General features: G+C 44.3%; 2 protein-coding genes across 21 annotated transcripts in view; one reads left to right on the forward strand and one right to left on the reverse strand.

Annotated features, from left to right (window-relative positions):
- Positions 1 to 1009: 1009 nt before the first annotated feature.
- SFPQ (splicing factor proline and glutamine rich) lies at positions 1010 to 15770 on the reverse strand. 15 transcript variants are annotated; one of them, XR_014318933.1, is made up of 13 exons: positions 15018 to 15769; positions 14550 to 14738; positions 14152 to 14453; positions 13940 to 14035; positions 12585 to 12781; positions 12207 to 12291; positions 11821 to 11938; positions 11553 to 11601; positions 11352 to 11473; positions 5531 to 8730; positions 2329 to 2373; positions 1984 to 2058; positions 1010 to 1079 (listed from the first exon to the last, which is right to left on the reverse strand). XR_014318933.1 is itself a non-coding variant. In XM_082777411.1 (11 exons), the coding sequence occupies exons 1-10, from the start codon at positions 15675 to 15677 to the stop codon at positions 2353 to 2355; spliced, it is 1839 nt and encodes a 612-aa protein (XP_082633537.1). In that variant the 5' UTR covers positions 15678 to 15769; the 3' UTR covers positions 1010 to 2058; positions 2329 to 2352. The 15 variants fall into 15 exon arrangements, 5 of the variants coding, with proteins under 5 accessions (XP_082633537.1, XP_082633538.1, XP_082633536.1 ...); XR_014318936.1 differs by adding an exon at positions 1782 to 1850 and having other exon boundaries at positions 2329 to 8730; XR_014318931.1 differs by lacking the exon at positions 5531 to 8730.
- A 10176-nt stretch (positions 15771 to 25946) lies between these two features.
- The window catches only part of LOC309886492 (zinc finger MYM-type protein 4), a 45275-nt gene continuing 43967 nt past the window's right edge, over positions 25947 to 27254 (forward strand). For 2 of the 6 annotated variants that reach the window (XM_082777418.1, XM_082777422.1), the window contains exon 1: positions 26652 to 26835. In XM_082777418.1, the coding sequence (XP_082633544.1) occupies positions 26674 to 26835 (162 nt within the window). In that variant the 5' untranslated portion in view covers positions 26652 to 26673. Of the gene's footprint in view, positions 26255 to 26635; positions 26836 to 27254 lie in introns of those variants that run through there. The other 4 variants (XM_082777420.1, XM_082777423.1, XM_082777424.1 and 1 more) reach the window with 4 other exon arrangements.

Raw genomic sequence — 27254 nt, forward strand, 5'->3', positions numbered from 1 at the left:
TAATTAAACCTCCTCAGTAGGATGCAAGCAAGCTGTATTTAAGACAAACCAGAATATATTTTGGACTGGCAGTTGAAGCACAGGTGAACTTGTTCCCAGGCAGAAACAGCTCAAGTGCTGCAGCCTTGCCACATTTCATACAGTTAATTTTGATCATGGTAGTCTTGCAACAGTTCCTAGCCAAATGTTTGTGACTTCGTGTGCTGTAGGGGGTAACTCTGTTGTAATGCAACCGTATTACCAAAGCCTACTGTTGGCCTATTTTAAACACATTAGCAAAAACTACTTGATATTTAAACAAAGGATTACATTTAATAAATGACAGCAGGAATTATGCATGTGCACAGAGTGGCTTTACAGCTGTCTTGTTCAAGTAAAGCAATTTGAACCATGGAAATCTGTGCTTCAAGTGCTAAAAACAGCACTTCTCTGCCTTGCAAGGAATTCCAACACTGGCATCTCAGGCTTAATTACTAGTCACTAAGTAAACTACTACAAACCAATCAAGCATGTGTAAACACTCAAATCTAATGCAAAAAGCACTACACAGAACTCTGGAGATGGGGGATAGAGTGGGTGAAACTTCTAAAACCTCCTACAGTGCTTTAGGGGTAAGAGTAGTTTATAAAAAAAATGGTTAAGTCATTTTTAGCAAAAGTATATATGGCTACACACTGCTCAGGAATATATCTGACCCCCAAACTGGAGAAGTCCAACTACAAGAATAAGCCCACAGCATATTCCCAGCAGAAAAAAAAAAAAAATGTATTATATATTTGTTAAGTGTGGTTGTTTCCTTTGCTTTTAGAGCTAAAAGGTTGTTTCCTTTTAGTTTTTAGAGCAGGATTCAATGACCCAAAGCCATCCTCACTCCACTGTTCCAAGCACACTCTGCATCACCTTGTTCTACAGCCTCCCTCATTTCTGGCAGTGTTTCTTGGATGCATCCATACTGTATTATGCTCAACAACTTACTGAACGCACTCCAGAATAAAACAGAAGTCATTAAGAAAAATTAAATATTTTATTTGTAAAAATTGGCATGTTCCTGGCTCCTCTTCACTGCATTTGGACTTCTTCTGCAAGTAAAAAACACATAGTTAGCAAGAACTTTAAAATTCCACCAGAAACCACACACAATGACATGGAAAGGGAATCAGTTATCACAAAGGTCATGCACCTATAAAATACTCTCTAGGATCATAAGATCTTCCATCAGACTGGAGATAAAACAAATAGCATTCATGTTTTCATCTACCTCTAAAGATCAAGTGGCTTTGTTTTACTACCCCAGAAACAAGGGCAGTGGTGACAAGTCACACAGGATTCAATAGGAGTTCACCAATTGAATCTCACTGGTTTCACATCTTACAGGTTCAGCTGCGGCATGGCTAAGCATTACTTACCCCTCACTCATGTGTTAAGGTACTTTTGCATGTTGCTCCTCACACAAGATTTAAAATATCTGAAGCTCCCCCTTGTAGTTTAAGTAACAAATTAGAGGGAAAATTTCATTAATTCCAGCTGTGCAGATTAGTTTATTTCCCTAAACCACTATTGGCTTACGTTCTTGTACACACTAACTTATCTTGCAGGTAATTTTGAAAGTTCAATGCTCACTATTTCAGATAAGTAGCACTTTTAACAACTTTTAGCTAGATTAACAAATAAGTAGCTGCTTTATTCCTGTTTTCCTTGCTGACAAAATCACTCCATCCTATTTGCATCCCTTCCATTTGAGCTTTGACATAAAAATGCTTATTTCTTGTTTGACCACCTACAGTGTTCAGATGACAGTTTATTTGATGCTGCAGGGCTGAAAAGCCTCAAAGAATGGTTAGATCTTGGCTCTACAAAAGAAAGATTCATCATTTTCATGTAAAATTGAGATTCATCAGAGGCAAATTCCAGGCAGGAACTACCTGACATCACAGTGATGCACTGCTCTAACAGAGCAGTAGCCTAAGGACAGCATCTACTTACTTGTTCACTTGTTTTCTCCGTCCATTCACATATCACTGGACATCGTGCTGGATGTGCTCATGCTCAGCTCCTGAACTAGAAAAATATTCACAAGTTTTATTTACAATTATTTTTAAACCTTTAGAACAAACCCCCATCTAGGAAGGGGGTTTTAACCACTGCTCTCAAGATATCAAGCCCAGATGGAGCCCAGGTACTGAACCCCACAGTTTGAGAGCAGGGTACTAAGTTGTACCTTATACATCTCACACATTCACTAATTCAAAGTTACTTCGTCACTGAACACGAAGTGTCCAGAAGCCTTTATTACTTCACCCCCACAGAACAAGACAAAGTCATGCTTACTTCCAATGGATGAGCACTCCAGTTTCACTCAGCTTGCATCTTCACCTAAAGGATAACAATTGAAGTTATTATTATAATACACAGCAAGTTATGGCCATTTCAAAACTAACTTAAAAGCAAAGTTTTAAGATATGTGGACTGATTAGTTATGAGGGGGAATTTACAAATTATTCCAAAATATTAAGTGGAAGAATAAGGGGCAGAAACAGACTAGCCTAAACATTTGTAAAGAGGTGAAGGAATATGCATGTAGTTGCCTGAAGAACTGCACCTTGTCTGAGCACAAACCGTAAATCACCAGTCTGAGTACAATGAAGTTTGATTGCAGCCAGAGGTATACTATCCCTTATGTGAAGGCATTAATTTTATCAAGCTACTTCAACTATTTTAACCTAGTTTGATTCCTGTACAATGCCCTCTTCCTTCTGCTTCGTGAAGGAGTGCAGTGTCCCTAATTCCTAGTAGCCCTCGGTTCAATAGTCCTAGGAGTGCTTCAAAAGCCAAAAGGAAGACACTATTGATTAGCATCGTCAGTCGACTGCTTTTATTCTAAGCAAGAGATTCTTCCCTTCTGAAGACCCACCCTTTTACTGTAGCTAAGTTGAGGGCAAGCTGCAATAGTTAGCAACTAGGGGATGTAGTAGTACAACGTTCTGTGCACACCTCTCGTTGGGAGGCAAATCACACTACAGTCACAATGTGATTTGACCAGGTAGGGACAAGTTCAAGTTTAGTCTCAAACCCACCACCTGGGTTTTATCATGGCCCTCAGGAGCAGAAGTATAGTATGCACATTTTGTTTTCTATGCCATAGCAACAAACACCATGCATAAGGGATACTATATCTTTGTGCATCCTTTTAACACTCCAGATTCACTTAGAGGCACACTCCTCCCAACCCTCCCCAGTTAGCTCTTCAGTACTGGTGTTCAAAAGCAACATTTATAGAGATGGGGTATTCACAGACCACTGCGGGATTGCACAGCCAAGTCCTAACATGTCAATCATTATCTAGCAGCAATGACAGAAGTGGGAGAAGGCCAATCCTCCCGTTTTATTTTTTCCTTTTCCAGTAAGCAGCTATTTAAGAGCCCCACTAGCTGGCATGGAGAGAAAAATCTGAAGCTAATTAGCAGATTCCAAACTTGCTAGTAGTGGAAGAAGCCAAGTATTTACCCAGAACAGCATAACTTTTTATGCATCCTTTCCAACATGCTTAGCCTTATTTAAGAGAATGGAACAAAACACTGGCCTTCCTGATCGTGTCACTGCAGCTGGCAATGATTAACAGAGACATGCAACCCCATTACTGCTGAAGTCCTAGAACTACTCACAGGCCTCGGTGTTTAGCTATGGGGAAAACTGCAAGCAAATCAACACTTTGTATGCTTAATGTTACAGTAAAGCCCCCATACACGCTATGCTGTGCTCTCTCCTGACAGCACCAGATTCTGGATCTGAGGGCCTAACAGGTACGCATATGTATTCTGACACCACACTTCTGAGCTTCAGATAAGCTTTAGATAAGCTTTTTTTTTTTTTTTTGAGGAAAAAGTGTATTTCACACACAGGTAGAAATTCAAGATGAAACACAATGCAAGCACTTTAATGTCATTTCTTGGTACCCACTTGTTACAGACTGGCTTTTAAGTTATCTACCACACCAAGTTTCATTACTGCAGACAGTCAGAGCTAGTATGAGACCCATGGTTCAGTCACAGATTGCTTGCTCCAAGAGTGTCAAAATCCTACTAGTTTAAGTATGTAGAACAAAGCAGATGTGCCAATAACCCCTCCACGACATTCCTACAGGTCAAGTCAGGTATCCAGAGCACACTGGACATACTAAGTTAGAGCTGAGCACTGGTTTCAGGATTAGCAGTTCAGGTTTGCTACGTGACAGCATGCGATGCGTACTGTCAGCAGTTTTGCTACTAAATTCTAGTCGCAGATTAAGAGTAAGCCATCACCAAAAAGCCGAACTGGATGTGACAAGTGGTGCCACTGCTTGACTAGCTAGTGTTCAGCTACACTCACTGTGGTGTAACCAAAGACCTGGTATTATGATCTTAAGTTTAAGGTGCAGCTGCTTTCAATGGAACACTGAAAAGCTAACTACAGCAGACAGAGGGCAAGGCTGGCCAGCAGATCACCTGTTCACCAGCAAGTCTTTTGTGGAAGGTAACACAGAATGGTCCAAAATACCAGAAACAATGATTGCAAAGTAGACCTTTGCAGAACAAAGGGGAAAACACATTACAACACCTCTGAAATAAACTGATCAGACAAGAGGCTGGATCATGTGCTGAAACGAGGGACCTTGAAATTCAGGTTCAAGAACTAATGCAAAAGAGCTGGAGATCAGCATGTCTGGATGTCTGGAAACGTAAGCATGTTTATCCTGAAACACTACATTCAGCATTTTTAGCAGTGAAGAGTTTAGAATTACATCCTCGAGACTGATGAAAAATGAAATTGAGCGTTACACTACCAAGATGACTAAGAGGCAGAAACACAGAATCTCACCACTAGCAATTAAAGGCAGAGAAATGTGATATGCTTGTCAATCAAGGATTAATTAAAATAAAGACAACTGAGATTTCCAATAAGCTCTACCGAACTTTTTACAGGGATATTCATTCAAGCACTCATTTGTTTGTCCTGAGAAATATTCCCAATCAGTCTTAAAGCTGGCTGTATTAGTGAGCTTTGACTATCAGTTCACAGAGGGCTAGAGCAGTGATTACTAACACATTTCCTACCGAGCCAAGACTCTACAAAGGGATGCACTGCAGATGGGCCACTTGGTCACTACAGGAAGTTTAAACGATGCTTTTCTAGGCACTGATAGCACCTAGTTGACTAGTTAACTGAGTGTAAGGTCACATCCCCTCTTCCCCACAGAGCTCGTCTAAGAACATCTTCGTTACATCGTAGCTGAGAAAAATTCACACAAGCCGAGTCGTATGTACAAAGGAATCGGGTCTGGAAATACTTATCTAAGAATCACAGTAAGTTGCTTATTGACTCTGAACAAGACAAAGCTTAAAACCGAAAACCACGCAGCTTTGATGCAAGTTTAGCATACAGGTATGAGGAGTGCTGCACTGTAATTCCACAGTCAGAAGTGTGATGTCAGAATACCCACAGTATAAGATTACATAGAAAGTCACCAAGTTATATTATATTGCTTGTTACCTACCTGTACGCAGTCGGCAATGAGAATCTTGGAGCAAGCAGGAATACTACATCCGGGTCCTAATGTCCATTGCCATTTGTGGTACTACGTTCCTCACAGTTATGAACTGCAGAAATGCTGGCTAAGTGCAGTTATGTAGCAGGCCACTAGTTTTAAGTGTAAATTGCAGTCTCAAAAACTCCAGCAAAAACTTGCTGCCACAGCAAATGGTTGCCAAGGAGAAGCCAAGAATTTTTCTACCACAAAAATACCACAAAATCTCAGAAGCAGTTTCAGTTTCTCGTCAGCTGTATAAATGATTAGTGTAATGTGTCTACACCAGAAGATAAGATTATTCTGTATTCATTTCTGAGGAAGCGTGAAGATATGAATAACGATACCAGTTTCTACATGCTGCAGTTTTTAGATATCTAAATGTCAAAATGGGCTCGATTTTGTTAAAGCGAGCTAAATTGCAACAGCCAATGTCCTCCAAGTCCAGTACAAAAAGGTGTTGTGAGCCAGACCATCCAAAAATAGGTCTGACCAACCAAGCACTTTTCTAAATTGTTTTAAGGATTCAATTACATCAATCTGATTTTATGAAAAAAAGTCCAAAACCTCATAGGAACAGATCAAAGGAACATAACCGTCTCACCTCCCACATTTAGTAACTTTATCAGTTTTAAATTGTTTGCCAGCTTTTAAGACACCACCTTTAAAAGGTCTTGAAATCGAGTTGGCTATTTACTTGTATGCCTGTTGAATACATGCAACTCAAAGCAGAACTTTAGAGTTTTAGGAATTCTGCTTATGCAGCTACAACGAAGCCACATTTAACCAAACTTTCAGGTGTTTTGAAAACTGCCGATTCTTCTATGTATTTACTGGTCATGGTTTTGCAACTCATTGATTTTTAGTACCTAGCAACAGGAGCTTACATACAAAACAGGGGTACCAAGAGAGAACCTCTGTAAGGTACAAGGACATCAGCATCCTTCACTCTTCAAAGTTACAGAGCTACAAGAGAACATACTTTAGGATATGCACCGGCATCTCTTTAATAAAGAATGACATGTAATCTGAAAAATAAACTGAAAAAATTAATTTAAATGTTTACGTTCAGAATTCCCCATCTCAGACACCTTCACTTTTCGTGGGTGTCCCATGAACACCCTGCAGAAAACATAAGCATTATTTAGGACTACTTAAAGCAAATTGCAGTGGGACTGCTGATTTTTTAGGCTAAGTATCCAATACCAGTACTCCCAAATACCTGGTCTGCAGTTTATGAACTGCCAATTCGGAATTTCCTGAATAGCAATTCATTGTCTTAGCATGTTATCAACCTCCACACTTCTCTGTGAAAATAAGAAGCATTCACCAAACCAGCTGAGTCACTATTTAGTGCACTGAATATTCCCAAGTCAGTGTTACCTGTTATCAACATTTCACAACCTGCTATTTTTTTTTTTCATTTGAGGAGTAACAGCACTTACAGTGAGTACTTCAAGAGCGATCATCCGCACTCTAAGATACTGCAGACTGACAACTTTTAACCACAGAGAAAATTTAGCATAGAATTTAGAATTAGCCAATGCTTCGCACAAGGAGTGGAAAGATCTTGGTAAGATTAAAGCTACTCACAGAATGCTCGGGAGTTGGGGAGTGGCGTGAAGGTACAGCCAAAGTTTACCTACTTTGTGCCAAGCAGGTTGATGTATCCTGCATTAACACCAAGGCATTTTATGCTGGGAAGTCACGTTCCCAGCTCATCTGGTACAGTGTCATAACAAGCAAAGCAGCTACCTTATGAGTCCAGAATGCTTTGAAATTCTTCTGGGGCTTAACGAAGTTATCAGCAAGCTAATGAATTCATCAGACCTACAAAACAGCCTTGAAGGGAGTTTATTTGTACTGTGCAGTATTAACTGTTAGCTCCAGATTTAGATACTGCTTTTGATGCATTACCTCCCCACATCAATAATAGCAATAACCATCGTGCAAGAATGCTCGTTTCTCTGTATTTTACATACAGGCATTTAGGATTTACCCACCAGCTACAAGACTTAAAGACTAGTTGCTGCAGCCCCCATAATACAATTGAATTCTGAACTATGCAAATTAGTCCACTCAATTAGCATGAGGACATAAGCAAGTTACAAGTATGAATTAGCAGGTTCTCCCCTCATCACTCAAGTAGCACTTCTGGTCTTTTTGCCAAGCAATTTCAGGCAGATATACAATACGGAGCAAGGCCAGATCCTGGAATCTCAAACAGCTTAAGAGCATATAAATAACTCAATAATAATCCATAAGATAGGAAGTCAGTCAATACAAGTCTTTCTATGGATTTATTTTTAAAATAACCATTGCTAAGTCTTCAGCTTAAAGACTTTAAAAAATTCCAAGCAGTAACTGCCGAGGTGGTAAGTGCTATCATCCCACCACCCATTATCCATAGCTATAATATGAAATTCGTTGCATACTGCATTACTTGCAGTGTAGCTTTCATGACCATTATCTTACAGCACCTGCAAGATTTCCATTTGCTTCCTTATTGCAGCACAATTAATGCTTAAAAAATCTGCACCTACTAGAAAGTTAAGCTACTGTTTGACCCAATCTTAAGCTAGAGGCATTATAGGAAGAGATCTCAGCTCTTCACTACAGTTCCACACCCTGGTCTGGTTTGACCTCTGTGGCAAGACTCTTGGTTTACTGCTGAAGGTGTGGTATTTAGCCTCTTAATTTAACCATGAATGGCAAGAAAAGTTACTACATTTAGTTTTCTATTTATTTGAAGCACAGTAAAAAAAAGTTGGTACACTTTGGGAATTCAGTGGCACAAGGTACACTGCCATCAAGTTAGGGACGTTATACATCAAAAAAACAGCTAAATTTGCTTTGAAACACTGCATTACATAATTAAATTGTACTCGCCCAAACAGACCACTTACAAATATTAGGTCAGTAAGTTTCTAACATCCATAAAAACGTAGCTTTCTTACTAAAATGCAAGAATTAAAAAGTTGGTGTCTAAACAAGACAGACAAAACAAACTGGAATGAAACTACAGGTCACATCTAAAATCGGGGCTTTTTGTTTGGGCCTTCATATTCTTCTCTCCCTCTACCATATCCTGTTGGCGTTCCAGGCCCCATTCCTCTAGGACCCTGGCCACCCACAGGCCCCGCACCTCCCTGCCCAAAGCGTTCAGGACGCTATTGGAACAGAATTAACAGTTCATTATATGTAGTTGATGTCCATGTGTGTTAAGTATATATTTTTAGAAGGTTCCGTAGTCAAGGTTCGTCGATACAATCACCATTGAGCCGATCCACAGGTACCGGGAACATAGAAAGGAAAAAAGGGTAATTTAAAAATTAGTTTATTGTAATACATGCCTTGAGGTATGTTCCCACTTGATGCATTCTCATACATCTGTTACAAAGAACAGATCCTCCCTGCAGTGCTAGAAATGTAAGCATTAGTGCAGATGTGAATTAACAACTTTTCCAAATGAGCTCTAGCAATTTTCAACCAAGTTAATGCAAATAGCTTGCAAACTTCTCACCTTTCGTGCAGTAAAAGCTTAGATTACATCACTGTCATTTCCAATAAGCCTAGCCAGAGAGAGTATCTTCAGTTCACTGAAGTACAAGCTGACATTCATAAAATGTCATTGTAAACAGAATGCCTACTCACCAGTTAATGGCATGTGCTGCAATAGAGACCATGTGCTTTTCAAGATGGGGTTAAGACTACGGTCTGCTGACTAAACTGCAGAGGCCTTAGGCAGTGATCAAAACTGATAGTGAGCACTACTGGATCACAAGAAGAAAAAAAAAATGTGAAAAAGCTCATGACCAGTGATTTACCTAACCAACGCAACTGCTCCATCAAGAGACTTGCTTTTATTAAATCCCACGTACTCCGGAACTGCTGCTGTATATGCAAAATGTGTTCAGAGAGCTACAATTTATTCAGTGTTTCAGGTTAGAGCTATGCACAAAGGGTTCTGTGCATCCAGTCAGTGGACCCCTCCCACCCCACCTTCACCACAAGCTCTTGGAAAATTCACAACTTCAGTCTTGAAAGCCTCCACACCAGGATATAAAAGCTAAATTGCCCTGCAATAAAGCAGAGGCTTCAGGTATTTTTTGCCAGTACCTCTAGTTGCATGTACTTCGTTCAGATACTGTATCAGTAGGTGTGATCAGCATTCAATCTACAGAACTGACAAATTATAAAGTCAAAGAGAGCTTTAAACTTCATTTCAAGCAAGTTTTCCACTACCCAGTAACAGAACAATGGTAGGTTGCTTGTTACAAAAGGTACCTGCAACTGAAAACTTTTACTTCAAGTTCTTGACTTCTGAAAGTTTGTTTCAATCCTTCCCAGAAAGGTATTTCAGAACTACTACCTGGGGTCTTTCTGCCTAAATCACAGCAGCTTAAGCCTACCTCCAGTTCTGGTTATAAAGAGAGCAGCCCAGTAACTGTGACAGCACTGTGTGGCAGAGATCCCCAATCCTAAGAAACTCAAGGCAGTTAAAACCATCTTACTGTCACACATTTTGACCAGATCATGTTTTCAAGTATTCCACAAGCTCAGCATGCACCTGTACCAGGAATTTCAGGAGGAGAAAAATATGCACAGCATTGACCACAGACTGCCTAACTGTTCACTGTGAACTTAGGAACTGCCTAAATATATCAGTAGATTATAGATACGTTAAGGCCACCAGCACTGTCTACTGAATCAATGAGGCTCTGCAAAGTTATGATTCCAAAGATACAGTTCCCATAAAAACAGAAGATTTTTGACAAGCTACTATGGTAGCTCACCAAGTTAAGTCAGAGGCCTAAGCCCGCCCAAAAATCGTTTACAGCTTGTGCAACATTGTACACCCTTTACGAGGAGGGTGAAAGCACACTAGCATCACCGCCTAAACCAACATAGATTTCCATTATACTCATTAAGCATTTCTTTAATCTATATCAGTATTGCTTCAGTGTGATAACACCAAGCAGGCTCCAAGCCCATCCACACATATAGTGTGCCAAAAATAGTCATTTGGAAACATACCTCAGAACATGAGATATGCAGTAGCTTTAATAAACTCTACCTGTAGTCATACCCAACAAAGAAAACAACCAGAACAGGCTATCATTCCTGTGTGAGTCAGGAACCACAAAAATGGCTACAGTCAAGGATCACTGGAACATGTCTAAAACCTAAAAAAACAGCATTTCTGCTTTTCTATGGCAAACTTCAGCATACAGAGTAAGCGATATGCTGTTCACCATTACTTAAGTTAATCTGCTGCTTAAAGAAACGTGAGCACAGATTTTTGAATTAACAGCATATCCATACCAACATGCATCAATTCTAACTAGGCTTGGAAGGGCCAAAAGAAACACAGCATTAAACTTCGGAAAGGAGAACCAAGATCTCACTTGTCCATACAAAATGCAAGTTACTGAACAGCTGGTATGTTATTTAAACTCTGAAAATCATCAGATTATCTAGAACTTGTAAGAATCCTTCCAAGCCTAACTGTGATGCAGAATTTCTGAAGTCCAATAAAGTCAGAGTTAATTGCAAATATGCTTCACAGCACATTTGAATTCACTTACAAACAACTTCCAACTGTGTAAGCTACCATAATGGTTAACTAAACTAGTACTACATACTGCCAAACTAGTCTTCCATGTTAAACACCTGACAAGAAAAGTCAGCAGTTAACAGTGAAATTTACACAACCATCCGAGCACAGAACTCAATTCCCAACTGCAACATTTCCCTTGTGCTAAACTAAAGCCACCACAGGATACATTACCATGTCACTTCCCATCATAGAACCACTCATGGCTGCTTGGCCAACTCCTGGATTAGCTTCATAACCTATGCCGCCACCACCTCCGAGAGGTGGAAATTTCTGGGCTGCAGAAGCATAAGGATCTAAGGAAGAGAAACATAGAATCATATTCTGGCACTTTCTAAGGTAACCACAGAAAGCAATTATTTAAAAATCCTTTACCTCCCATGTTCATTGTGGTGGCACCACCCATTCTCATGTCTCTCTCCCTCTGCGTAGAAGAAACAACTTTTAGCACAGAATCTTACTGAAATCTCTACCTTTCAGGAGATAAAGCACGCGTACGGCCAACAACTATCACTTCACTTACACTAAGACATCACATCAGCTAACCTAAAGGAAGCAAAACGCATCAATCTCAAAAGCATCCAACAAATTCCAGAAATCCCCAGACACGGTAACATCCAGAAAATATCATGTTTTCACTTACTGGATCCATGTAACCCATTCTACTATAATTCTCTTCCCTCTGTCTTCTCATCTGTTCTTCCATCTCTCGCTGGCGTATCATCATTTCTTCTTCCCGCCTGCGACGCTCCTCCTCCTGCCTGATCATCCCAAAGCAGACCGTTAAACTACAGGAGTAACACTTCAACATCCCATCAACATCACATGTATGAGCAGTAACACTTCAGCAGAAGACATACCATATGATGCTTAAGTACTCAAGGAAAAAAAAAAAAACTTACACTGCAGTTCAATTTCTCATATGCAAACTGAAGCCGCAATGGAGGTTCTTGACAAAATAAAAGTTTTCACATTTAGTTGAAAAGAAGCAAATGTACAACTGAAAAATCCTGTAAAAGCCAGACCAACCTCAGCTGAATTTCCTTGCGTTTCTGCATTTCTTGATTATGGAGTTCTTCCATACGTCTCAGTTCCTCCTGACGCCTCATAAGATCTGCAGAAACCAAGCTTGTCAGCAGCGGTTCCACAACCTCAGACTTCAATTCAGATTTCAATTAGATCAACCTTGTTTATACTACAGCAGACACTGCACAACCCTATTTTTAGCTATACTTCATTTAAGTTAAAACTGAGAAACCACCGTTCTCTTTTCTAAGACTGAAACCATCAGCCTCAGGTTCACAACAGGAAGCATGAATTTATTCATAAAACCATTAAACAGTCATACATCTAAGCCAGCATTCAGAGCAAAAAGCATTTAGAAAAACACAACTCAGAGCCAATTACCTTGACGCAAGAGGTTTGCCTGATGCTCATGATAAGCATCTTCCATCTCACTTTCAAGTTTGTCCTTGGCATCTTTCATGTTTTTTGCCACTTGCTCTCTCTGCTGTTTTTCCATTTCATCTAAAGATTTCCACCTCTGGGAATACTCAAATTCAAAACTGCCAGGCTGAGCAAAACGGGGAGGAGTCTCTCTTTCCCTGCAGAAAGGAAGATACTCGGTCAGGCCGCATAAGCCTGGAAACTGAAGGTCAATAAAAGACCACAGGCAGAACAGCCAAAGAACTAGGGAACATCAAAAAATCCTCAAAACATCAAACTACTACCTCAATGATGTAATATACAGCTTGTTTTGACAGAAAGATGAGAACAGTACAGTGTCTTACAGATTTACAGAACAGCATTTCATCCACAGACTACCAAATGCAAATGAAGGGACTCCCACACTATAACCAAGCAAATCTTTCTGCTTCAAGTTCTACTGCTTTATCCTGTTCTTAACTTCCTCCTCAAAACACTCCGCTGCTGGTATCTGTCAGCTGCAAAATCCTCAAGGACAAGACCTTTGCCTAACCAGCTTTCAGAACACCAGGATACAGAGAGATGGAGTTTTCAGTGCTGACTTAGTGGTTAAAGAACTGTAATATTTATTTTAACTTAGTCCCCAAAACACCTGACATCTCATTCAGTCATATAAAGTAACTAGAGTTAAAAATTCAGTAATTAATGGAACAAAACTAGAGAAATGTAAGAACTTTTCATGCATTAGCAATTTAAAGTAAGATTTCAAGAAAAACACTGATCTGCATTCTTTCCAAAGACATCGTTGCTAAGCTGTTTATAGCTTTTGATCCTAACAAGCCATTTTGAACACACTTGTTTTGAGACCCACAAGATCTTCCCCCTCCACTCCCTTTGGTGATCTGAAAAACACGTTTCTATAATTAACAGGCTCACTACACAAATCTTAACCTAACGTTACTAAAGAAAAGACTCAGCTATCACTGCATCTTTCATGTGCAGTGGTCAGCCTGATAAGGCAAATCCATGGGGAACTTTGTTATGAAACAAATCAAAATTTTAGTTTATTACTTTTAGTAATAAACAGTTTATTGTTCCCTTTGGTATCAACATGCTACGTGCCTTAAATAAGATGACAATTTTCAACAACAATACGAGCAAACAAAGTCTGATTTCAGAGCTGTGCAAGCACCCTTACCAAAAAAATGTTAAAAGGCTGGTATTTATGCACTGTTTCTTTGGGATATTCAAAGCCAGATTTGAAAACCTAACTCCTTCAGAGTTTGGGATCACACTACGTTATCTATATACTGTTTATAACAAAAGATAGTGCCTACTTTTGATACATTGGATTCTTCTGAGCAAGCTTTTCTGGAAGACCATCTTCATCATCCAGCTGTTCCAGTGGTTCCACAATAACCGGCCTAGGAGTTCTGAATACAAAATACACATTTTACATTTCCATAGCAATCTCCACTCTGAAAAGCTAGCAACAACTGACAACTCTGTGCAGCTTAAAACTAGAAATCCTAAGCAGCAAAACACTTACGTTGTCAACAAAAACACTCCTTCAGTACACCGTTCAAATGCTTTTCGAGCAGCTGGCTTTGATGCAAATTCAACAATGCCTTTTCCTGTTGATCTACCTCGATCATCTACAATCACAACAGCTCTTTCCACTGGACCAAACTGGGAAAACGCTTCCTCGAGTAACTCGTTGGAGACATAAGGTGACAGATTACGCACTGAAAGAGCAGCAGCATGTGTGGCAAACCGAACACGAAGCTGTCGACCCCTCATAGGGGTATCATCCAATTCTGCCTTTGCGATTTCTGCAAGAGCTCTGGATTCCTGAGGGAATTTAAGACCCGGTTTTAGAAAAATCATGCTACAAATTACTATTTCGGGAGAATTTTAAGGAGGTGGACATAGAGTATGAAAGCCTACCAGTTTAATGAATCCAAAGCCTTTCCCTTTGTTGATAAAAACCTCTCCTGGCTCCCCATACTTGGCAAACAACCTCTTAAAGTCTTCATCCGTTATATCGGCAGGCAAATTCCCCACAAACAAACGGCAGCGCTGCGTATAGGTCTTCTCCCCGGGCCGCCTCAGAAGCGACAGATTCGCTTTAAAACCCTACGAAGAAGCAAAGCGGGTCGGAGCCAGCCCTTCGCGGCTCCCCAGACGGCGGGGGAGGCCGAGACGACCCCGTTGTGGCCCCAAATCCCCTCCGGGGGCCTCGCCCCGCGGCCCGGCGCCCCCCGGCCCCGCTGCGCCCCCCGGCCCCGCGCTCCTCCCCTCAAAATGGCGGCCGCGGCGCGCGGGGCCCCCATGGCGGCCGCCGCCATCTTGTGGCTCGGGGAGGGGAAGGGAAAGGAAGGAAAGGGAAGGGGGGGGGAGGGCGCCATGACTCACCTCGTCCGAAAGCTTCTCGCCTCCGCCGCCTCCAGCCGGGCCCTGCTGCTGCGATGAGAGGCTCTGCTGTCCCTGGTGCTGCTGCCCGCGGCCCCGCGGCTCTCCGCCCGGCCCGCCGCGGTGGCCCGGTCCGCCTTTATGAGGCCCGCCTGGACCCTGCTGGGGCCCGCCAGGCCCCTTGGGCCCGCCGCCGGGCGATTGTCCTTGGCCTTTCTTAGGGCCTCCGGCCGGCGTGGGGCTGGGGCTGGGCTTGGGCTGCGGTTGAGGCTGCCCCCCGGGGCCGGGGGGAGCCGAGGCGGGCGCGGAGCCCTGCGCCTGCTGCTGCGGAGGCTGCCCCGCGGGCAGAGCGGCCGGCGGAGGAGCCCCAGGGCCGGGCTGGCTGCCGGCGGGCCCCGCCGTGGTGGAAGCGGACGAAGAGGACGAAGGCGGCGGAGCCGAGGTCGACGCGGGAGGCTTCGGGGGTTCGGGCTTCGGGCCGCCGCCCGGCGGGCCGCCCGGGCCTTGCGGGCCGCCCCCCATGGGCCCGCGGTTCTGGCCCATCCCCATGCCGGGCGGCGGGGAGCGGAAATCGTGGTTGGGGCCGCCGCGGCCACCGCCGCCGCCTCGCCGGTGGAAGCCGCCGCCGCCGCCGCCACGGCTACGGAACCGATCCCGCGACATGGTGGTGGTGAGGAGGAGGAGGAGGAGAGGCGCCCCGGCTGCTGCTCCTCAGAGCCCGCTGCGCAAAATGGCGGCGAGCGAAACGGCCTCGCCGCCGCCTTTGTCCGCCTCTAATATACCTTCCCCGCCCCCGGAAACCGCCCCCTAGCCCCCAATAGCCAATCGCCCGCCGCGGCGGTGAAGACCGATAGGCCCAATGGCCAATCGCGTGCCGCTCTTCCCCTAACTCTTTGATCTTATTGGCGAAGAGCCTGCCCTCAGCCGATTGGTTCATTTGACCGCCGACATGGGGGACAGGATGATCCGTTAACCTCCCGCGCGCTGATTGGGCAGTTTGAGCGGCGGGAGGCGAGCTTAGGTAGGAAGCGCGGCTTCTGATTGGCTGCCCGCGGAGTCAGTCGGGCGCGAAACCGCCGGGGCAACGGGGCCCGGGCAACCCCGGGGGGCTCGGCCTCGCCTCAGCAGCCCCTCAGCGGGGGAACGGGGCCTTGGGGTGCTGCTGGCACAGCAGCCGCAGGCTTTAGCTGAGAGAAAAAAATAAAATAAAGTGAAATAAAATAAAGTGAAATAAAGTAAAATGAAATAAAAATAAAATAAGTAAATTAAAAAATAAAATAAAATATAAAATATAAAATAAAATAAATATAAAATAAAATAAAATCTGGGTCTCAGCTCTCTTTTCAAAATGCTTCTGGCTCCTTCCAGCACGGCTGGCGCCTTTCCCTCCTACTTTGAGCGCACATTTGCCATGCTAGTTTCTATTTATTCAGTGGAGGCTGGCGGTGTTGCACAACTCCCCTCAGGGGGTCGCGGCTGGGAGAGCTTTCACCCAGTTTTGTTTGAAAAACCTAACAGGGAAGTAGCAGAAATGGATATTTCAACTGATTAAAGCCATTGCGATTTGCAAGCGCCTTGCAAACAAAGGACAGGGCTCTGTGCTTAGCACCTTCGCTGATAAGAGACTGGAGGTCGATCCCCCCAAATTTACAACCATGTAAACTGCTTCTTTCAGGGTCTGTGATTTCTGAGTAGAAAAACAAAGATGCTGTAAAAACTCGTAGCTGTTACGGTGACAAAATTACACATTCTAATACAGAAAGCTGACCACAAGTACTTTCCGTGTATTTAGCATCATTGGTTTCAGTGGTGTTGCACTGGAGACGCAGTTAGTGTGCTAGCGTCAGAACAACGTGACATTTTCAATGAAGGTTTTCATCCAACCAGGCTCCCAGGCTCCCACTGATGTTTCACATTCAGTTTCAGATCACAGTAACAAACTTTGTGTGAAGCCCAAGTGAAAGCCACATGCTTGCCTTAGGTGGACAGAACCTGTAACTGTTGCGTTGCTGTGATAAAATATTACCAAGCTATCTCAAAAATATTTGTGAAGCCCTGGGCAAAGGCAGACTTCATTGCTTCAAACAAAATGAATTTCCCTGGGGCTTTAAAGTTTTAAAACAAAAATTTGCTGGAGATCTATCCTTTACCCAAATCAGTATTACACCAGCTTTAGGACTTCAGCCGCTTCCAACTGCAGCAGAAAGCAAGCCCCAAGTTCTGTTCTAAAATGGATTCTCCCTGCGATGTCAGTCCCGCAGTGCCAGCAGTAAACGCTTCCACCACGAGGTGTCTCAGAGGTTAAAGCACTGGAAGAAGAAATTTGGGACTGGCTCCTACTGCACAAAAACTGGCATGGCCTCATTGCAACACTCGGTTGTTTCTGTTCAGAAAGCAACAAAAATACTGAGTATAAAAGAGTTGTTTTCACCTTTGTTGGGTCCTAAGTACAAGTGAACTATATTTTAGGGAGGTCTTAATTTTTATCATCCTTTGAAAGAAATAGGGAGTATAATTCCAGTCCTTGACCTGCATAGACATGGACAACTCAGCTGAAGTCTACAAAGTAGCTTTGAACTTCCGTGTGTCTAGTAGCAGCCAGGATATGAGTACCTGCTTTTGTAACACTGTAACTGCAATGTGAATATTTACCCTGGCACTGAAATCAAACAAACACCAATACAGGTTCCGAGACTTAAAATAAAAATGGCTTTGGCTAACAATCACCTGATTTTGTAAATATTCACACTAGGCAGCTTGTTGTTCTAATACAAAAACAAACACCGAGGATGTTCTCCACAGTATGGCCCACTCCAAATAAACATTGTGCCTGAGACTGGAAACTCATCCGGACAACTTCAGTGGTCTGCAGCTGAAGAGAGAAAAAGATTTGTAGCAGGCTTTGGAAGAAATATTTGAAGGAAGAAATGAGGCTGACATGGAGGTCTGAAGTTAGGAATAGCTCAATTGCCATCAAGCGAAGGGTAATCTTCAGGTAAGAAATGCATGGATCTCAGCAGGTAGTTCATTTAGATAATTTTTCCCTAAACCATTTCCTCCTCCTGTAAACATAAACAAAAAACTGACATGAAGAAATCTGCTTTATCTCTATACTATTAATTGCAGGAGGGAAGAGCTGCATGTGTCTAACCTGCTAAGTAAGAATAATTACCCCATGAGGTTCTGTGTCCAAAATACTGCAAATACTAAAATTGCACGAGTCACAGTAATATACACCACCAAAAGAAGCAATTAAATGTTGTGAGGAGGCGCTGTGTCTGCATTCCCTTGGCATTCCCTGGGCATTTTTGATCTAGGAGGAACGTTTAATGGCTGTTTGCAAAAATTCAAGTAGTATCTCTGAACGAGAGATGCTCAGCAATTAAAAAAAATATAAATCATGAAGCAAAAGACAGGAGCAGACAGAGAGATCACAGCAGTGAGACACCCAGAAACCTGGAGCCTGCTAAAGGCTCTGCTAGTCAAATCTGTGGTGCTTTCTGATAAACCTGTCTGGAACAGCAGGGATTTCTGCAGAACGGTTTCATTATTCCAGGGCTCAACAGTTTTGTGAATAACAGCGTCACCTTTAAAGAATAAAGGAGAAAGTAAAATGCCTACAGCAACCTCTGGTGCATAAAGCTCAGAGGGGGGATGAAAGGAGTGGCTAATAGCTGCAGTAGCCATTCAGCCCCTCAGCAGAATGCTCAGCAACTTTCCTGTGGCACTTGATGATGAGAGTTCTCTCCCTCCCTCCTCCACTGTTTTCACTCCCTGCTTGAGTACTGATTAAATCTGCTCTCTGAGAGCTTTTTCCTGTACACTATGACAAATATGCCCGCAGGCCATTTTTTAACCCAGATGAGTGAAAGTAATGCAGGGCCAGATAAGAGATTACAGTGATAGCAAAGCAAACGCAGAGAACAACTGCAAGGGTTGATTGTTTTTGCACAGTAACATCATTGATTTCATTGGATATAATCTTGATTTATAGTGGAATAAATGAGATCTGAATCAGGTTGAAGAGTCTACAAAAAAGATAATACAGGATCTGCAGGGAAGTCTGCTGTCTGACCTCTATGCACACCCACAGTTCACAATCCTGCTGGAGACTGTGTTCTCTCAACCTGAAAGGGTTAAAGTTCAGGATTTTCCATTTCTAATGTCTCAGAACTAATTAAAATTCCTGAAATGTCTTAAGCAGCAGAAGTTCCGAGTCCTCTATCAAAATCCAAGCCAGCATCAAAGTCACATAAATGAGGTCTTCTGCAGAAGAAACGTTCAGTACACTCATGAGAAAGTGCAAGAGGAATTTTGCATCCTTTCCATTTCTTTTTCCCTTTCCTCTTTTCCTCTCCCTTCCTTTTACCTTTCACTCTTCTTCCCAGGATGGGCGATGTAGCCAGTGTGGGAGGTTTGTAGGAGTGTTTAGCAGATCCAAGGACATTCCTGCTCTCCTCAACAGTGCTGTGTGCTCCCGTGTTTGTGAGGGACGGTTTGGTTGGTGAGACTGGATGGGTAAGACGAGCACAGGGCCTGAAAAAAGAACCATGAACCCATCACTGAACCCACGAAGGAAACATTAATCCCTGCTCTTACAACCCAAGAAGCAAGCACAGCTATTTATTATTCGTAATCACGCAGTTCCCACTGCCATTGTATGTGCCCATCTCACCACCTTCCACATTTTTAACGTCATTCCCTGACTTAAAAATAGAGAGCTCCAAGATTGGGAAGTCCTGTCCAAGACCACACAGCCCATAAGAAGGCGAGAAGAAGATTTTGGGGTCTCAAGTACCGGCACAACTGGGCACAACATAAACAAGGCCTGAGTGCATCAAAGCCTTGAAGATACTCCTAACTCTTAGTTCTTTCCAGTTAACTAAGAGGCCCAGTCCTCTTCTCCCCCTGCATTTTGTACGTCTGCCATACTTTTTCACAACGGAACACCCAGTGCAAAAACTGGCTTCAAAAACTACTGCAAGAACTGGTGAGTAGTGGATGGCATCCTGACAATTCTCAAGGCTACGGAGTGAAAAAGATGGGGAGTCTGGCACAGAGCAGCATCAGCTGTTTATGGTACAGAAATAGCCGTAAAAGTCTAGCTACCAGATTTGCACATGTTGGTCACCATCTATTTAAATATTTCGTGATGTATGCGGTTAAGTTTCTTCATCATTGTTGACTGTATGATTTTAGAAGCCCGATGTATTTATGACTACCTACATTCTTGGCATAATTTCGCATTTCTTTGGGGCTGCAGAGTGGCAACGAATGAAAACAATTTCCTTTGTATTTACAACCGGATTCACTTAGGGGACCTGAGAACTGCCATAGCCGGTGTGCAAAAGCTGACGCCTGGCGTGTTTGAAAACAGAAGTCTGTGTTATTGAGACTTAAAAAGAAGATGCAGAATGGATTTATAATGATTGTAATTAGAATAACAGCGTGATTGCACTGAACTTAAACTCTGGTCCAAATTTCATACACGCCCACAAATTCATCCAAATCGAAATTAACTTCATAATTAATACTGGACCATCCCCATCACAAAAAGACACTATTAATTATTGATGATGCTCGTCTCTCTGCCGAGTTGTTTACGTCTTTTCACCCTCCAGTTCACAGAGTGCTCTGGGTAATGCAGCAAGTACAAATCAAATCCCTGGGAGGTGTGTAAGCAACTGCTCCACGCTTGTCCAGCCTGCACACGGGAAGACCCTGCCACTGCACGTTCTTATCAAGCAAAATACAGAGGGGCATTTGTTTGCACGAGCAGAGCTAAGCTAGAATATTCTCTTTTGAGTTCAGCTTCCTCCTTTCATCCCACCCACCATCAGACACTTCCTGACATTTCTCCTGCAGGCAGAGTAAGGCAACTGCCTTTTTTTTTTTTTTTTTTTTTTTTTCAACGGCTGTTCCTCCAGCAATCTGTGGGTGGTGGGGGAAGGGGATGTTATCTCAACAGCAAACACAGCCGAGCAAGTCTGGGACGTGAGGGGGAGCTTCAGGATGAAAATAGGCCTCTGCCACCCCTCCTGTGTTCGTGAATCTATGACTAAGCACTCTGCATGCGTTGCTTTTTAAAAACTTGCCTTCTCTCTTTCCCTGATCTTTGTTGTTTCCAAGCCTCTGGATCCCCTTTGTCCTCGCAGCCTCGGGGGACCTCGCTGTGCAGGCCCCTGACATCACCAGTGCCATGGAAATGCAAATCCCACTTGGCCCCGTGCATCAGGGCGTTGGGGGACAAAGCCAGAGCACCCTGGTGCTGGGAGACAAACCCACCCGGAGCACTGCTTTGCTGTGCACCAAGAGGAGACTCCACTAGATATTTTTTCCCCCTGAAATATCCCCTGGTTTTGCTCGAGTGATTGCAGCCCTGCCTTGGAAGCTGCTCGTGTCTGCAGAGGTGCCTTCCAAAACGACGCATTTTTGGCAGTTCTGCCCATCTCCAGGACAGAAAAAGGTGCTGGCAGCTCAGCCTCCAGAGCTGGCAGCGCTGAGGGGATGCCTCCAGGCTGAGGGCAGAGTGCACCACGCACACAGCTGCCAGCTGTGGGTTCCCTCACCCAGGGCTGACTCTTAACCTCGCTCCCCAGCGTTGCCTCCTCCCCAGCATTGCATCATCGGAGCTCCAGGCAGCCTCCTCTGGTTGTGGACGGAGATTTAGGGAAGCTGCTGCTCCCTGGCCTAGCACTGCCAGCGCCTCTCTTCATATTTGATGCAGATTTAGCCTCACATCGCCTCTGGTCTCAGTCCCTCCCAACACCATGCACAAAGATGTACCCAAAGCAACATATTTCAACCCCAAGGCCGCCTTGCCTTCATCTCTCCTGTTCCCTCAGTTCTCCCAGTTCTGCTCCCTCAGCCTCCTCCTCACTGCTGTCCCTGCTCTCAGGACATCCCATCCCACAACCACACAGGGCTGTGATGCTTCGAGCCAACGGGCGCTGTCCATTCTTACAGCAATCCCACACTGTGCTTTTGAGGCTCTTCTTGACCCCAAACACAGGTGCAACATGTGCCCCAGCCATGTTTCTCAGCCCACCCTACAAAGCCTGTCCTATTAGGATACTCACTGAGCTGACCGAGCAGGAAACAAGATTTTCCATCGTTAGTTTTCCATCTGGCCAACACCATGCAGCACCTGCAATTCTCTGAACAGAACCTGAGCTCGCACGGAGGGAGTGTCTCGACCTCAATATGTAGGGCTGGCAGGTTTTCTGGGTGATCTATCTTCAGCTGTACGTGCCTGTGGGGATGTGGAAAGATCATTCATCCAGTTCATTGAGCTGCAGCCTGCATGTGAAAGGAGTTCCATGGTTTCTTTTTTAAATGTCGCTGTTTTAAAGACAAATAGTCGCATGTGGAATTGTACAGCAGATTATAATATGAGCACTCCGGGGGTAAATTAAAAAGCAATTCAGAAACAATACTCTGTGGAAAAATCTTATCTTTTCCCTGTCTTATCCAGGCATTTATCTGGGTCTGTTCTACACTAGTCATCACCACATTATCTACATATTATGCAGTGTCTTTTTTAGCCACATTAATACACACACAGCTCATTTAGAGTCAAAATTAAGTCAGGCCTGAACAAGCTGGAAAACATGCTGCAGTAGTTCAAGTGCCCTATTCAAAGGCCTGAGAGATGCCTACACAGCATACATACCAGTGACGAGAGAGTTTTAAATGCTCCGTGCTTATTGTCACCCTCTCGTCTGTCCACAGCACCAGTTCAAGCAAACCTTCCGTCAGGCATAGATTTCCATAGCATCTGGTTTTATTGTGTTCCACGTTAATGGCAGGATCTGTTTTTAACAACATATTTTGTTTATAGCGGTCTGAAAGCGTTGTGAGTTGAATACTGAAAACTCAAAATATTTCCACCAGCTCCCTCATTTACTTATGAGAAACACGCAATGAAATAAAGATGTTTGTTCATGTTAGCCTGCTCAGAGCAAATTATATGAAATTCTCATTTTATAAAATACTATAGGAATTTAAAATATAGCCCAAAGAAATTATAATAATAGTTTTGTCAGATCTTCTGATGTTACTGGAAGTCCCATGGTGGTTGAGGTTATTCTGAATGCCTGAGCTTTTGGAGCTGTGCTTACATGAAAATAAATGTTTAGTTAAAACAAACAAACAAATAAACACGCATACCACTTCTTCCCTCCCACCCTCTGCCACTTCCTAAAGTTAATCCTGAAAATGTGCGGGCAGTGCACTATAAAGTCTCAGAAATCAGAGGTCAAAAAGAAAAAAACAAGTTTGTTATTCTTAAACTCTTAATTCGTAAACTAATCTCATCTTTTAAGGTCTTTCTCCTGACTTCTGAATACTTGGATTTTTCAACATTGTTACTAATTGTTTAGATAATTTATAAATACTTATATTCTAACTGGGTTCTTTTTTCCTTCTTTCTTTGTATTTTCTGCCATTCTAGAAGATCTGTTTCGAAAATAGGTGCATTTCCAGTGTTTATATCATCTACACATGTACAACACATCTGTGCTGCTACACACATGCTTTGAGAAATCTGTGCATGTTCAATACATCTCCGATGGAAAATTAACATGTGGCAGCCCTGTACTGTGAATTTCTAGCTGTTTGAGAATCAAAACTAATGTAAATATTGCCATATAAAAAGCTTTGATTGCTACTATATCTCGTGCACATTAATTTGATTAAAATATTCACTCTTTTCATCTGCAGCTATCCAAGGATAAATGTAATTTTTGAACAATTACTTAATTTCACATCAAGCTCACGGTTTACCTGTGACATCCTCTAACATACAGAATCCCCAGTTCCTTAAGATATCTCACAAAATGATGTATCAACTGGAGTTACTTCCGATCTGAGGATGTGAAAAACATTATTCATAACTTATTAAATTATTACTTTCATTAATTATTTCACTGCCAGTGGAATGCTGCCACTTCTAAAGAAAGACTTGACAGGATTTCCTAAATGAATCCCAATATGATGTATCTACGTTTTAGGTCAGAGTTTACATAAGATTCATTCCATTCACTGCTGAAATGGAGCTGCTGCTGCTTAATACCACCCTTTAATTGTGCAAATCAGATAAAGCTAGGAAGTGGAGATTTCTCTTTAAGACAAAGTTTTAATTAGCATTTAGATTATTTAAATAGCAAGGAGAAAGGAACACATTGTTCTTATCAACTACTTGTAGGTGCTGGTAATGTTTGACTGTTCACAGTCAACAATCAGTATCTCACTTGTGATTTCATATTTTTTCATAATAGACTAATGTCTTGCTAACATTTTGAGTGCCTTAAGTATTGGAAAGCATTAAAATGACAGGCAACGTTACAAAGGTTTAAATATTTAGGCTTTAACCTTGAAAAGTTATATTGATTTTTGAAACCAAAACGTAACCTTGCAGGTATTTCAGGTTAAAGGGATACACAAACCTTCCTGGGATTACGTCCTCCGAGTTGGTAGAAACAACCCTCACATGAACTTTTGATTGATGCCAGATGAGGAGAAATGCGGTCAAATATAAAACATCCATCCCAACATTAAAAGCATGTCTGGTTTACAGTTGTACCAACAAATGTTAAATTAGCTAAAAAATTACATAATGGTTCATTCATGAGTGATACAGTAGAGGCACAATAAATACAAAACAGGTCTGTCTATACTCATAGGCTGATTCCAGTGAAGTGAAAAAAAAACAAATGTCCTGCAAATACTCCATGCAGTTCTCGAAACCGCCGTGCAGGCGTTTCGGCACAGGAAGGAAGAGCTCTAGACTCCACAGCAGTACAAAATTCAGAGTGAGCCGACGTGGGCTCAGAGGCGCGTTATATCCTCACTGCAGTTGGCTTGTGATGCGCTACCGTTGTAAAATGACACTTTGTAGTGTGTGGAGCATCCCGCCCAGCGAATAAATAAAATCAGTAAGGTTGGAAAACACTTCCAAGATCACCTGGTCCAACCATCACCCTACTACCAGTGTCACCCACTGACCATGTCCCCCAGCACCACGTCCAACCTCTCCCTCAACACCCCCAGGGACGGGGACTCCACCACCTCCCTGGGCAACCCGTCCCAACGCCTGAGCGCTCTTGCTGAGGAGAAATGTCTCCTCATTTCCAGCCTGAACCTCCCCTGGCACAACTCGAGGCCGTTCCCTCTGGTCCTATCACTACTTATTTGCAATAATAGATAAAATATATACTCTCTCCAACAGGTCCAAACCGCCAGCCTCTGGAGTGCTCCATAACGGGAGGTGTGGGGATCCTGCTTCACCCTGCACCACGGGACCGATCCCCACAGCCTCATAGTGCCCAGGGGTGGGTGGTGGGTGGCGGGTGGGTGCTGGGTGCTGCTCTGAGGTGGGACGGACACGGTGTGATGGGAAATATGGGGGAGCTCAACCTCTGGCGGGGTGAGAGGTGAGGCGGGGTGAGGTGAGGTGAGGCTGTGTGAGGGGAAGCCATGTGTGGTGAGGTGATTCCGGGTGACACGAGGCCAGGTGAAGTGACACCAGAGTGATTCCAGGTGACACTCAGTGTGGTGAGGCAAATCTCAGTGACACGAGGCCAGGCGACACCAGGCGGCCATACCACAACCTCATAGGCCACTTGGCCACCATACTACCACTCGAAGCCCTCCAACCCTTGCCCACCTGCCCAGCCACCACCTCACTCCCCATCCCCATCCCCACCTCAGGTCCTCCATGCCCCCCCTATTCCCCCTCCATCCCCCCTCATCCCTGAGGCGCCCCCACCGCGCATGCGCGGGGCTGCCCCGGGGAGGCGGGCCCGGGCGGGGGCGCGCAGGCGCGCGGCGCATGCGCGCTGTGGCCCCGCGCTGGGCTGGGCGGCGCAGCTGGCAGCGGGCTCGCGGCCTGGCGGCTCCGACCCCCCCCCCCCCCCTCCCCTTCCCCTCCTCCTCCTCATCTTCCTCCTCCTCCTCCTCCTCTTCCTCAGCCCTGAGGGAGCCGCCGGGACCCTCCCCCGCCTCCAGCCCACGGCAACAGCTCGGGGCTGGCCCCGGCACCTCGCGGAGCCTCCCCCCCGTAGGAGAAGGAAGGGGGGAGGAGGAGGAGGAGGAGGAGGAGGAAGAGGAGGAAGAAGGGGGGGGGGGACGCACACACGCGAGGTTGAAAGGGAGCGAGGAGCCCCCCCGGGCCCGGACAGCTGAGGGGGGGGCGCGACATGGCGGAGGCCAAGGAGGAGGGGCCCGGCCCCTGCGCCAGGGTGAGTGGGGGGCGTCAAGGGGGGGGGGCTGAGGGTGGGAGGGGTGGGGTGAGGGGTGCACCCCCGCTGGGCACCCTGCTGCTGTCCAGAGCCATGAAGGGAGGGCTGGGCAGGTGGGGGGCGGTGGGTTTCGGGTCCTCCCGGCTTGGGGGTGGGCTGCCGTGGTGGGTGCATGGAGGGGTGTCGTCCCTCCGGGCCTCCCATCCAGCTGTCCCCAAGGTTTGTGTAGTTTTCTCGCAGTTGCCCCCCCCCAGGAGATGCGTGTAGGCATCGTTTCGATCGGCGTCGTGGCGTCGCTGAGCTAATAAACTTAACGGCTAACGAGGATCTGGCATAAAGTTGACGGCTAACGAGGATCTGTCACCACCGGCCGGCCGGCCAACTCAGTCAAACCACAATGTTCTTGGTGCTTTTTGTTGATGTTTTTCACTCATCAACGTCAAACCGTAGCTCGCCGTCAAGGTGGCACTTCCATCCCATGGTTAGGTGCGTGGACGGCAAGCATCGTGGACTGCAAGCATCTCAGCACCATTATTAGTGCTGGTCCTGAGCCTTGGCCCTTCGTTGCCGCGGTTTGGTCTGTAAGTATAGCGGGCGTCTGACCCTGCTTGAAGAAATACTTCATCCTTTAACCAAGTAGAAGGTTCGTTATTGCCCGTGTCTTGTAGCCCGTGAAGCAACCGAGGGAAAATAACTTTCTAAGCAGTGCTCACGGTAGTCTTACAACACGTGAAGGCCAACTTCATGCACGCATTGTAATTTTTGATTGAAAACTTTCTGATAGAAATGAGGTTAAGTCACTGCTAGCGGGCATTTCAGTTTGTATGGAAGGGTCTTTAGGTTACTACAAGTCTCTGAGCCGTCCAGATCCCTTTTCCCAAAGATGAGGAAGTTTTCCCATTCTCTAGCCTTGCAAAAGCAAGAACGCTATCTAACGTTTCCCATTCCTGTGCTTGAGAAGAGTTGCTTAGTGAATTTATTGCAGGGAACGTGAAACTTG

Source organism: Aythya marila (assembly GCF_965140915.1).
Source record: "Aythya marila genome assembly, chromosome: 22".
In the NCBI taxonomy this organism is placed as follows: domain Eukaryota; kingdom Metazoa; phylum Chordata; class Aves; order Anseriformes; family Anatidae; genus Aythya; species Aythya marila.

Bases quoted from the DNA above. Each gene is read 5' to 3' on its own strand.
- SFPQ (XM_082777410.1), bottom strand. From the start codon at position 15,677: ATGTCGCGGGATCGGTTCCGTAGCCGTGGCGGCGGCGGCGGCGGCTTC. The intron at 12,292-12,584 runs GTAATTGGCTCT...TGGTTTCTGCAG, and splicing joins GGCAAACCTCTTGCGTCAAG to ATCTTATGAGGCGTCAGGAG. The intron at 11,939-12,206 runs GTTGGTCTGGCT...TGGGATGATCAG, and splicing joins CGCAAGGAAATTCAGCTGAG to GCAGGAGGAGGAGCGTCGCA.